This window comes from Lissotriton vulgaris, chromosome 9, assembly GCF_964263255.1.
Source record: "Lissotriton vulgaris chromosome 9, aLisVul1.2, whole genome shotgun sequence".
NCBI classification, from domain to species: Eukaryota; Metazoa; Chordata; class Amphibia; order Caudata; family Salamandridae; genus Lissotriton; species Lissotriton vulgaris.
In genome coordinates, this window is record NC_141697.1 from 943,702,254 (window position 1) to 943,715,215 (window position 12,962).

A 12,962-nucleotide genomic window follows, 5' to 3' on the forward strand; every position below is an offset into this window, starting at 1 on the left:
ATATATTTGTATTTATATATTTACATATGTATATGTACTTTATGTATATATGTTTCTTACTACTATTTTATGTACCGTGGGACTCCCACTTCGACGACAGGGAATTATTCAAGCATGTGAATCTATGAAAGACACCCTAATACTGGAGAATAGGCTCTTTCCTTAGTAATATGGTAGCTTTTTCTGTAGAGGTGACATTAGACTAATCCATTTAAACTAGAATGAATAGTTGGAAAGAAAGACAGGTGATTAAAATAATTAATAAGCAAAATATAAGGAAAACATTCACAGAGTGATGACACATGGCAAGAATATCGAAAACGGGATGACACGGTCACTGAACTGTGCAAAATGACTTTACACTACTTTAGCAAACAAAGTAAATGTATAGGCAAGAGCTTACCGCAGGTGGAGGAGGAGGAGGAGGAGGAGGAGGAGGAAGAGGAGGGGAAAGTGGTGCTGGTGCAGGTGCAGGGGGTGGTGGGGAAGCCTCCTTCTTCTTAAACACTGGTAATAATGGTTTCTTAAATGGATCTTCAGCAAGAGCCTCATCCTCAGAATCATCCTGCAATGTATGGAGTTAAAAATACTATCATACTGAATTTTCCCAATTAGGCATGCAAAAGATATTAACCAGTAAACGACTAAAACACACCAATTGAATGCATTTGATTACACTGAATAGAAGAAATTGGGTTGTTGATCGACTAGGGTGTGAGCCCTGGTCAAGCAGCAACCAGAATGCTGGTCAGGGTAAGGCAGAACAAACCCCAAATTAACCTGTGCACACTCCCTGGTAGCTTGGCACAGAGTAGTCAGGCTCAACTTTAAGGCAATGTGTAAAATCTTTGCGAAACACTTCAAACAGTAAAACAGTGAGAACACCACACAAAAAGAGTCCATTCCAGGTTAGGAAAATACAGTTGAGTTTAATAAATAAAACAATACCAACACAACAAAACAACAAAAATCAAATCAGTAGAACTGGAGGTATTCAAATTTTAAGTTTTTAGAGAAAATAGCACCAAAAAGAGTACAGCGGCAACTGTGGATATCTCGACCGGGACAATGTCACAAGTTGACCACGACTGCAGTGGATCATGCACGGCTACCGTGACCAAGTGAGGCCCACTGAACACAGTACCTTCAATCTTGGTTTTTAGAGCGTTGCATGCATCTGCATCACAGATGTGTCATGCAGCCGGAGTGATGCGTCATTTCCGAGATGCGGCAAGGTGAGTTCCTGTTGCATCGACGTTGAGGATCCCGCCGACGAGGACTTGAGATGCGAAGTCAGGGATGAGCCATACAGTCGGGCCATGAGGTAATTCCAAAGAGCAGCAATGCTGCGATGTGAAGTCCGTTGTCGAGGCTACAGTTGACAAGAGATGCAAGGGCCTGAACAGAAGATGCATTGCGCAGCTGCGGTTCTGAAGGTGATGCAGGACGCAGGGTGATGCAAGTCTTTGCGACGGGTCCAATCCAGGCAGCAGCAGCAATGCGCCTGTTCTGCCTAGGTTTAAGCCATGCAGAGGAGGAGATGCACCGGTTCTGCTAGTTTCACAGACTGGCAAAGCAACTTAGGCCCACTTCCAAGGGTTCACAACTGGGGTGGCACCACTTGACAGGGTAGACTCACAGGGGTTCTGGGTTCAAGTCCAGTCCTTCTCCCTCAGGCAGGAGAGCAGCAGCAATCACTGGTAATTCTTCAGCAGCACAACTGTCCTCCTTCCTGGCACAGTATCCACAGTTCCAGAAGTGTCTTTAAATGGTGGTGTCTGAGGTTTATCTTTTATACCCTGGCCCCCTGGTTCTGGAAGGTGGGGGAAACATCAAAGCAGTGGCTTTGGAGAGCATGGAAGTTCTTGCCTCCCCTGGCTCCCAGCTGGCTGGAGTTACAATGTAGGGTATATGGCCCTTTGTATGGAGACAGGACACAGCCTATTCAGGTGTAAGTGGGGTTGTGCCTAGCTTCGCCCTCCCATCCAGCCAGGAGATGGTCCGTCCAGGCACACCTAATCCTTTATTATTACAGTCTGGGAGTAACTGACCAAGTCTGTCAGTTACACTCAGTTATGTGACCTAGGCAAAACTATAGCACATAAAAGGTAAGGGCAGAAAAATGCCAACTTTCTAAAAGTGTCATTTTTATAACTGTGGTCAAAAACCCAACTTTACCATAAAATAGGACTCTTCGCCACAATTCCAAAGATTCCAAACATGAACTGGTTATCTCTTCCTATTTGGAAATTACACTAATGAAGTCTAACAAAGTAACTCCAACATTATCCTAAGGGAGAAATAGGTCTTGCAGTAGTGAAAAGCTAATTTCAGAGTTTCTTATTACCAGGACATGTAACATTTAGAGTATATGCCCCAAACGTTTTAGAAAATGCACCCCACCCTTTGAACAGTCCAGGGCCTAACCTAGGGGTGATTTGTATGTTTAAAAATAAAGATTTGGGCCTGGCAAAAGGTTTATTTTGGCAGGTCGAAATGGCATGTTTACTGCACACACAGGCTCTACAATGGCAGGCTTGAGACATGTTTAAAGGGCTACTTAAGAGGGTGGCACAATCAGTACTGCTAGCCCACTAGCAGCATTTATTTTACAAGCCCTGTGTACATCTAATACCAATTTTTCTAGGGACTTATAAGTAAACTAAATATGCCAATTGTGGATAAGCCAATAATAACATGTTTAGAGAAGAGAGCACATACATATTAGCACTGGTTAGCAGTAATAAAGTGCGGTGAATCATAAGACCAGCTAAAACTAGGTCAGAAGAAGTGGAGGAGGAAGGCAAAAAGTTGTGGGGAAGACCACCCTAAGGCTGACGGGTCTAACATTGAAACTAACAGAATTACCACAGATAATGTTGAAAGGCAGGCCATATCATTCATTTTCATCTACTACAGGGGGATGAAATTCACAGCTTGTGTTTCTGTTAGCATTTATGAATCTACTGCACATGACTTAAAGTAAGCAGCAATCATTTATTAAGGGACACAAAACAAATCTGATCCATATCATCGACTTGAAGTTGGAGGATGCCTTGGTGGATGGACACAGGGTCTCCATCAAAATGTCCACAGTGAAATAATGAAGGACATTAGAATGGACCTATTGTATGAGTTCAGAAGCTAAGCAGCCAAGATTGACAATGGTAGTGTGGGGTGCAGGATCTGATCTATAAACTTGTGTTAGAGACCTCATGTATGGTCGTCCACCATATGGAGGTCAATGAACCACCATTCCCTGGACCAGTAGGGAGACACCAACTTGAAACAGATCCTGGAGTATGTCAGCTTTATAATGTAGACAGTATGAGACGTATTATTGGAAATGTTTGAAGAAGCTTCTCTGACTATTCCATCTAAAGGACATTCTACTTCATTGATGGTGCCTGGACATGGATTTCTGGAATTTTTCAATTCCTATGCCCATGATCAAGCCAATCAGTGGAAAACCACATTTTCAGAAAATGTCATGTAGCTGTTCATAATTAGTGTCTACTCTAGGATTTCTTTTTTTTTTTTTTTAAATTTTTGAAGACCTTTATTGTGCATGTTGCAGAAAAACAAATACGGGCCTACAACCATCCGGCCGGCCACAATACTTATGAGCACAGGTGTCAACATTACGGTCTTCCGACGGCATCAAGTGATACAACAACTATTAATAACAGTTACACTGGAAAAGGACATGCCGCCAGGGAGAAGGATCAGTGAGGTCAAATTTTAAAGTTTTTGATGAAATAAAAGTCAATAAAGGATAGGTATAAAGGAGATCCGAGTCCGTACATTGAGTCCACATGAGTAGGCAACAGTAGAAATGACATCAATTACGTAGAGCTCTTCGTCAAAGCGGCAGAACAATAGAAAAACAAAGCGGACAGCAGAAGCCAAACTCGTGCCGCTCCCAGTGCCACCCACTCCCAACCATCCTCTATCACAGACCCAGAAAGGAAAACAGTATAAGAAAGCGCAGGAAAAGAAGAGAAAAGGCCCATAGAAACTAAATACGAAAATTAAAATCTACCCCCCCACCCTGCACCAACGCGGAGGCTACGGCCTACCCCCCCCGACAATGTGCCTGTCGCCCCATAAAGAACCCGAAATATAGTTCAAGCAAAGGAAGAAGAAAGAAAAAGGAAGAAAAATAATGAAAATGTTACCATGAAATATAGAGAGTGAGAAAAGGCCATCCCAATCTGCGACCCTCAAAAAACCTACAAGTGAAGCGGGAGGAGGAGCCAATCAAGCCATTCCCAGTACCCCAGTCAGAAACCCAGTCCCCACACAATTTGCAGTCATTGAAAGCCAGATATTAGTACAAAAGCAGTTAGGGAAAGACATTACAACTTGTGCGACTTAAGCAAGAATGTACAACTTCCAATCCCGGTCCCACCCGCCCAGCAACCGACAGTGCAAGGAGAACCTAGCCCTGACCCGACCTCGGACAGACCCAAAAAAAGAAGCGCATGAAGAAGTACAAAGCATTTGCATCCATTAAAGAAGACTAATAGCAACAGTATAGTCGCACAATGCATCTAAGGGGTAAGACAGTTCAGGTACGAGTCAGCAGAACATTTAAAAATCCAGGGAAGACGTCGCCATCAGCACTTATCATCGGGCTACCTGACCACAGAATTCCCACCCCATAGATATAAACCAGCAAATGTGCCCAGCAAGCACAACCTCATGTGGGAAAGCATTACACAGAGCATATTAACAATACCAAGGCATCAGTTCAGTCCGGGTCTCCGCTAGCCAAGCAGACAGAGTCAGCGCCAGGAATGCCGTCAACCCTGGCCCGAGCGTCGAAAGTCTTCCAGAAATGGCCACCGGTGAAAACAAGCCGAGAGAAGAACAAAGGACCAAGATGGCCGTCCTCGATATAGAAGAAATATAGGAGAACGAAATGGATGCCCCCAATCATCAGTGGTTCCAATGCCAAAAAGGATCAGCTCATCGACGCATACAGGAGAAGGCACATCGCGTCTAGGAAGATAAGAGGCTCCGGGGGCAGATGTAGCAGGGAGGACCAGCAACCGAGGAGTCACCGAGCGATGTTGAGGCAGCAATTGCAGAGGCAGAGTCTCAGGCTTCGGAAGAAGGGGAGACAATGTATCCGAGTCTCCAGTGACGGGCAGAGCCGATTCATTGTATCCAGGGAGCGCCCGCTGTACTGGATAAGCCTGCCGAGACACAGTATCCACTTGGGGAGCATTTGTGGGCAGCAGAGGGTCCGGCCGTCTCAGGCGCCCCAGTGCGAGTGCCACCTCGTCAATCTTGCGACCCAGCTGGCGAGTATTCCGTTGCCATGCAGTCTGTAAGTCCACAATGGCTCCCAGGATATCACTGTAGTCCAGGGTCCGCCGCGGTCCCGCACAATGCCAGCCTCGGGTCGATGTTAACGAACGGGTAAGAGCAGGCAGGACAGGGCAGACATGGGACAGGGAAGCACTCCCGTCCCCGTCCTCAGGGTCCGGCGCCATCTTCATCTCCTCAAGAGGACCCCACAGGAAAGAGAGCGGTAACGTCCGTGACACACAGCATCAGGCAGGGGCTTCGGTGTAAGTACGGCTTAATGTACAAAGCAGGCTCTCCGTGATTGTCCCTCTACCGCCGGACCCTCAGGCCGATCCACGGCAGAGAAGGCACCGCAAGATGGCGTCGATTCAGCCCGCCCGCAGCACAACAAAGGAGGCGGCAGGGGAAGGAATCCTGTCTCGCCAGCACGTATCGCCATCAGGGCAGGAGTTTCGCCAGGTCGGGAGGAGACCACACCGTCTCCCTCCACAGGCGGAAGCGCACTTCGAGCACCGGCACCTACACGGTCCGTCCCCCGGACCCCGGTGTAGTACGTTCAGCAGCGGAGATCGGGGCAGGTTCCAGGGATGAGAACGGCAGACGGCTCGCACAGCGAGTTCACCTTCAATCCAGCCAGCAGAGACCTCGGAAAGCGCGGTTACAAGCAGCGCATTCAATACGTCGTGTCACCGCAAGAGTTAGTCAGGATTAAGCACAGGATGCCGGTGTGGGAGTAAAAGTTCCTACTCTAGGATTTCTTGAAAAGTTCAGAAGGAATCTACGTCTGTTTGGCACATGGTAGGTAAAGTGTGGTTACCTGGAGGTTCCATGCTTTGAACCACTTCAAGATCATCTGCAATTCTACAGCACGATTATGCATTTTGTGCCTCCCTTTCTATCTGAACAAGATTTTTGTCCTAAATGCTGGTAGGAAAGATTTACAACCCAGATGTACTATTCTGCGCTGCAGAAGGTTGATATGATAGAACATCTTTTTGAGGCTACCATCCTTGTACTTGCAGATGACCCAATGACGCTCTGCAACCAATCAAGGAAGAGTTTATCAAGGCTCTTTTGATTAACTATCCTTGAGAAAAAAAACGTTATTTTTTTCATCTGGCTTAACCTGAAGTAGGATTGCATCACAGCTGAGGCATGAATCAGAATGTACTCCAACGACTGGAATATTGGCATTCTTTGCTCTGCTGACGGTTATGGAAGGGGAAAGCATGTAATACCAAAGAAATGCAAGAAGACATGTACTGCAATAAGGATGAGTCTTGCCTTGCCATTAGATGCACTGTTCTTTGAAGACTGTGGTACATCAAGCTGACAGCAGGCAGTCTGTCCTCAAAAAGATACACTCTTGTTTTCTACTCACTACTCTGCTAGATAGCAAACGGACTGACTGAGAACTGACATAAAATTGTCCAAACCTAGAGAATGGACAAAGTTGTATGGAATTTCTAAAGGATGTTGAGTCGTGGTTATCATGAGCCAGTCATCCAGGCATGGGCAGAACAATATTTGTATATATATCCTAAACATGAACAATTTGCTGTTTATTCTCCCTTTTTAGTTTTTGAATAAGCTGACTACCACAATACGTTCATTCCAATGGCATAATAAACACACAGGGTTTCCATAACTAAGTGCTACAAATCATTGTTTTGGGAAAAGTGAGCAAGGACGAGCTTCTTTCCTACTATAGGGCAGCACAACCCCTTTTCGTGAAAGGTAGATTGTACTGCCGACAAAGTAGATTTTGTCAACAAGACAGAGCGACACGCCCTGAAAGAAGTCCACTATGCTACATTTTCCTCAATGGAGGTAGACCTCAAGGGGATGGACCCCTGGTGACCAAAACCCTTTTTAATGTATGGAAAGATGCACTGAAGCAAACACAGTGGCAAGGGAAGTTCACCAGAGAAACCCCACTTTCTGTTGTCATCCTTTTGGTGACTGACCTAAAAGATTTTGCGGAATGGGACAGACTAACAATAATACCTTTAAGAGCTGTGATCACAAAATACACTGGAATCATTTACAGATCTTCAAGAGGAATATGGACTCTGGAAGTCTCAATTCTGTAAATATTTGCAATTGTGACATATGATATCGCTCCACATTGCCCAAATAGATCCACTACTGGACGTTAGTCCCCCTGAAGCTTAACTCACCATGGAGGAGGGAAAGATGATTTCCAAGATACATAGATCGTTAACACACCCTATACGTTTTGTCGCCTCATGGAAGCATGGGGGAGATATCTGGGCCCTTTGGAAGATACATAGTGGTGGGAGGTACTCATGCCACCAGCGAAAATGCAATTGCAGGTAAATTTAGACTGACACATTTTAAATATCCACACCAAGATTATTACACCAGGGTGAAGTTATGGTGTGTATGCACAGATTCTGTAACTGTCTCTCTCCAGTGTCAAACTGAACATGGGACCCATTTCATACAGCTTGGAGTTGTAGCGCACTGAGGTTCTGGGGTCGATTGAACATACTTCACTAGAGTACTGAACAAAGACATCTCTCGTACACTGCAAACAGTGTTGTTGAACATCCTGATCTGACTGCAAACTAAAATATAATATAAGACTCAGACCTATATTTGCAAAGAGAGACATTGCTCAAACATGGAGGACGTAAGATCCCCCTAGCACTGCCAAATAGGAAAATGGATTAGATGAATTCAGATTAATTGACATACCTTTGCAGGATGCAAAAGCATACCATTAGAAACACCGGAAGTGATTGGGGGCTTGGCCTTTTAGACTAAACAACTCAATGATCCTCACTGAAGGCCGCTGAAATTGGTTAAATTATATACCTTAATGCATCAATTAGAACGATTCCCCTGAAATGTTGTAATGACGAACATTATTTTATTGTGTCTATGTAAAAAGGTCAATAAAAAGAACAATAGAAAAAAGTGGCTCTTCTGAAGGAAAATATTAATTATATATGTCATTTATATATTTTTCGCTCACAGGTGTGACTATTAAGCGCTTGAGGCTATCAATGAAGATGCCATGAAGAGATTGAACGCTTCTCAATATCAATGAATGACTCCTGCCCTATCTGGAAGACGGCGCTGCATAACACTCACTGAACTGAAGGATAAACTCCTCTTTATATTTAGCTATTTTATTCGTCAAGTGGGTATGAAGGAAAAAATAAATATGATAGCAACTCCTGGAATTAAGAGAGTTCCCTTTTTCCCTTCTATATTCCACCCGGACAGAACCCTATGCGCTGTGAATTAAAATGTTTTGTTCTATATTCGCCTACCATGCCTGGGAGGATAACTGCTCGTTCTTCTTCTATCATCGTAGAGATAGGTGTAAAAAGAAGAAAAAGAGTTAGGTTTAATTGCCACTAATAATTTTCAACAGGAATGTGACCGTTCTTCTCTGTAACAACACTTGACAGTGTGCTTTCATGAATAGTTGCACTCACTAAGAAAATAGACAACATGTAAATGATGTTTTAGTTCAAAATAGTTAATGGGATAGTAAGACCTGAGTAACAGACCACTGAGTGCAATTTATAGGTATGGATTGCAAAAAGTGAGGCATACCCAGCAACTTGTTCTTCATCAAAATAGTTAATGGGATTGTAAGGCCCGAGAAAAACAGACCCAAGAGGTTAGGAGTAACAGACCACTGAGTGCAATTTATAGGTATGGATTGCAAAAAGGGAGGCATACCCAGCAACTTGTTCTTCATTTCTGCTGGATGAAACAAAATGATATAAAGGCACTGAATGTAAAATTTGGAGCTTTCAGTTCCAACTCTTAAAGAGATAGGAAAATAATTTAAAAAATCCAAATCTCTTGCCAGTGTCAGACAGAATTGTTATTCGTATATTGAGTATCTAAACACACGAGTAGCAATGTACTTTTGTGACATGCCATATGAAAGGGTGTAGACTTTTTCTGTGCCTCAAGTTCTTAATGAATTATGGTAGCACATACCCTTATGGTAGTGGAGTCTATTCAGAAACTCATGTACCCGAGTTTAAGTGTTTGTGCTTTTGATCCATTAAACAGCACCAACATTTCCAAACCAAGATTATAATCTCAAATTAAAGTAGTAGTCACTGATTTTATTTAATGAGCCGCTTCATCCTGGCTGGTACCATACATGGCTGCACCTCAGCCTTTGGAGTGATTATACGGAGTTGAGCTCCATGCCCCTTCTACTGAATCTATGCATTGTCATAATGACCTTCATGCCACTGTAGGCATAACTTAATAATGAAGTGTTGTTCAGCCTCAGAACAAGGCTTTACCCAGAGCATGGGTGAATGTAAATGTATTGCAGCCTACCATTAGGGAACTCTGGCAACTAAATCATTGGAGACGTCTCGATCTTGACTTTGAGGGATTCTTTGGTGCCGGCTTCAGGGGTGCTTTCAAAGCCAGTTTAGGTGTCAACTTCGGCTCCAAAGTGGCTGCTGTTTTCTCAAAACTGACTTGGAGTTGGATTGAGCTGAAGAACAGTGCCTTTGCCAAGAGGCTTCTCTGAAGCTAAAAGCCTTTTTCCATCTTAACCAAGCTAAGAACCGCAGGTTGGTGCCTCGTCTAGCCCAGCCTCTGGACTCGATCCCCAAGTCCCTTGGAAGTGGTTCTCTGCTTCTTGGTGAAATGGTTTTCAAGATCAAATCCCAGATGGATCCTTAAGTGTTGGTTGAGGAATTTGGGCTCTGAGTGTGGTCTCTGTCCTTGGCCCTTGCTTTTGCTCCCCTTATACATCAAAGTCTGCAAATGAAGAAGCATCCAGTCTTTGTTGGGCAGGCAAAATGCTCGACAGCCCCATACCTTCTTCGAAGGTGCCCTTGAGATCTTTGGGACCAAAGATGTCGGGCACATCAGGGGCATCACGGCACTGAATCCTGTAGTATGTGTGAGAAAGTGAGTTTCTGTTGCAGTACCCCCCCACACTTTTTGCCTGATACCTGATGCACTTTTCCTTGGTGTGCCCTGGCTCCCTGCCAATCAAATACCCAGGGCCTGTGTTCCTTCCCTAAAAACTATACTGAAGCCTAAACCCAATTGGCATCTCTGGCCACATGTCAGCCCCTAGTAAATGGTACCCTAGGTACCCAGGGCATTGTGACCAGAGAAGACCCCTAAGGGCTGCAGCACTTATTGTGCCCCCCTTAGGGGGCCTGTACCTTGACACCCACACACTGCCTTTGCAGGCTGAGTGTCTAGGTGCAGAACTAACCAAAGAGTCGACATGGCACACATCCCTGTGTGTCATGCCCACAAATCCACTGCCCTGGCATACATCAGCCACCCCTCTAGCTGGCTGCCCTCTGCCAGTGGTGTGGGCACCGGTGCATGAGCCATGTGCCCCCACAGTACCCAGGGCCATTCCTGGGCACTGTAAGTGCAGTGATGCCATTAAGAGTATATGGTGCTGGGAGGTCGACATTACGAATTCCACAACACCATAATGGCTACCCTGAAGACTGACAAGTTTGGTATCAAACTTCTCAGCACCTTAAATCCACACTGATGCCAGTGTGGGATTTAATGAAAAATGCACCACAGAGGACATCTTAGAGATGCCCCCTGAACCCTAACCACAATCCACGTCTGACTGAGAGGCTGCCACACAACAGACATGTTGCTGGACCCGTGGGGGGAGAGCCCCCCGCTCTCCTAGGCCTGCAACAATGCACATCCTGGGCGAGGTGCTGGTTCTCCTCCCCCAGGATGGGCAGGGAGAAGCTTCAAAGGCCAGCCGCCTCTGTGAGCTTCTCCAGACCCTTTGCTGTACCCAGCAACTGACCCCAATCTGGCGGGAAGACTGGTGGGAAAAACTGAGTCAGGAAGGGGGTGTGCCAGCCTGTGCCAACCCCACCCCTCAGGTGGGGGAGACGAGGTTAAGCACGACCCCGGGCTCCGGCCATCTTAAAGATGGGGAGCCCTGCCGAATCACAGCTAGGTTCCTGCCCCCTCCCACAGGAGAGGAGCAGGCTAGGGGGTGTACCCACCCCAGGACAGGGACCTATTGGTCCCTGCCCTTGCCCTACCTGTAGCACCCACCGAGCCCGGCCCGTGTCCAAGTAATCCAAAACCACGAGGGTGTCCCCCCCCGGCGACTGGGACCCGAAGTCCAGGGGCCAAAGACCCTCTCGACGAACCAGAAAACGCCTGCAGACTCAGAACCAGGTGCCCCTCCAACTGCGACCAGCTGAGGGTAAGCTTCCCGACACCTAAAGAAACCCCTGCACCCGGCGCCCTACAGCCCCTGTGCCTTCCTTTGGGGTATCTACCTTTGCTCCAAGATCCCAACTTACCTCTCGAAGTGGTGGTCGCCCCTGAAGAGTCTCCGTCCCAGAGCCTACAGCCTTTGTTCGTTTGTTACCTTTCCCATTGAATAAAATTGAGCGCCCGACGGCTCAAAAGCACCCTGCACCAAGCCGCCTGAGTACCGCTGACCGTGCCACCTTTGCCCTATCCTACTTCCCCCCTTGCCCTGAGCAAGTGACCAGGAGACCAGCTCCCACAGCCCCGTGGCCTGCTAGCCAGCAGCCACCAAGCGGAGGCCCCTGTCCCTCATTGGATAACATTGGGCCTAACTACCTCTGCACCAGACCGCCCGTGCTGCTGAGGGTGAACCAACTGTACCTACCGGACCCTGGGGGACCCCCAGAGTCTATGCCCAGAACCTTAACTTCACAAACTAAGCACTCACCTGGAAACTGGTAACTCACTTACCTGCCATTGGATAACATTGACTGGTTTGACACAAAAAATCTTCTCTCTACTGTAGAAAACTTAAAATATTCATATAAAATAAACCAAATTCCGAAGTGCTCACCTGTGATCAGGAGAGAAGCCAGTACTGTACCTTGTGGCCCAGTACTGAACCGCAAAAGTAATCCTTATCGGGTTTACTAGTAACCTGGATTTTCTCTATAGGAATCGATTGTCTGCTTTTCTATGAAATTTCTTCAAAGTGTCTACTTTTGAAAACTAGAAATATTCTTTAAAAATCATACGAAATACTGAAACGTAATTGCTTACCTGTTTTAAGTTGAGGCCCCAGTGCTGGACCCAGGAGCTCAGTACTGGATTACAAAAGTAACAAGATCGTACTTTACCTGCAACCTGAATTTTCCCCCATTGGATAAAATAACCACATTTCTGTTGAAAAGTTTCCAAGTGTGAACTTTTAAAATAGCTTTATATTCCTGAAAAATCACTGCAATAACTAAAACATTTTTACTAAATTGTTTTCAGCTTAGACCCCAGGACTGAATCTAGGATCCAGTCCTGGAACTACCAAAGTAATCCACAAAGTAATCACCTGTGTTTATATAGGAAAACCCATTAAGCTCAATGCTAAATTGTGTGTAGAATTGTGTTGCCTACTGCAACCCCTGTACCTATTGTGTTTACAAAGTTTATTGCCTTTCTGCAAAGTACTCATCTGAGACCTCTCATATTGAGAACAGTATATTTTTATACCTGTTGGTTCTAGAAAATAAAACACCTATATCTTTCATATAAAAACAATTGGCCTGGAGTTCAGTCTTTGAGTGTGTGAAACCTTTTGCTGACTGAGTGTGTACAACAAATGCTTTACACTGTCCTCTGGTACTGCCTTACTGCTCGAC

At 45.5% G+C, this 12,962-nt stretch overlaps 1 protein-coding gene across 1 annotated transcript in view; it reads right to left on the bottom strand.

Moving 5' to 3' along the window:
• LOC147692587 (RNA-binding protein 6-like) overlaps positions 1–12,962 on the bottom strand; it is a 1,208,024-nt gene that overhangs the window by 158,279 nt on the left and 1,036,783 nt on the right. Inside the window, exon 18 of the mRNA XM_086938798.1 lies at positions 404–565. Coding sequence (XP_086794924.1) covers positions 404–565 — 162 coding nt within the window. The remainder of the gene's footprint in view (positions 1–403; positions 566–12,962) is intronic.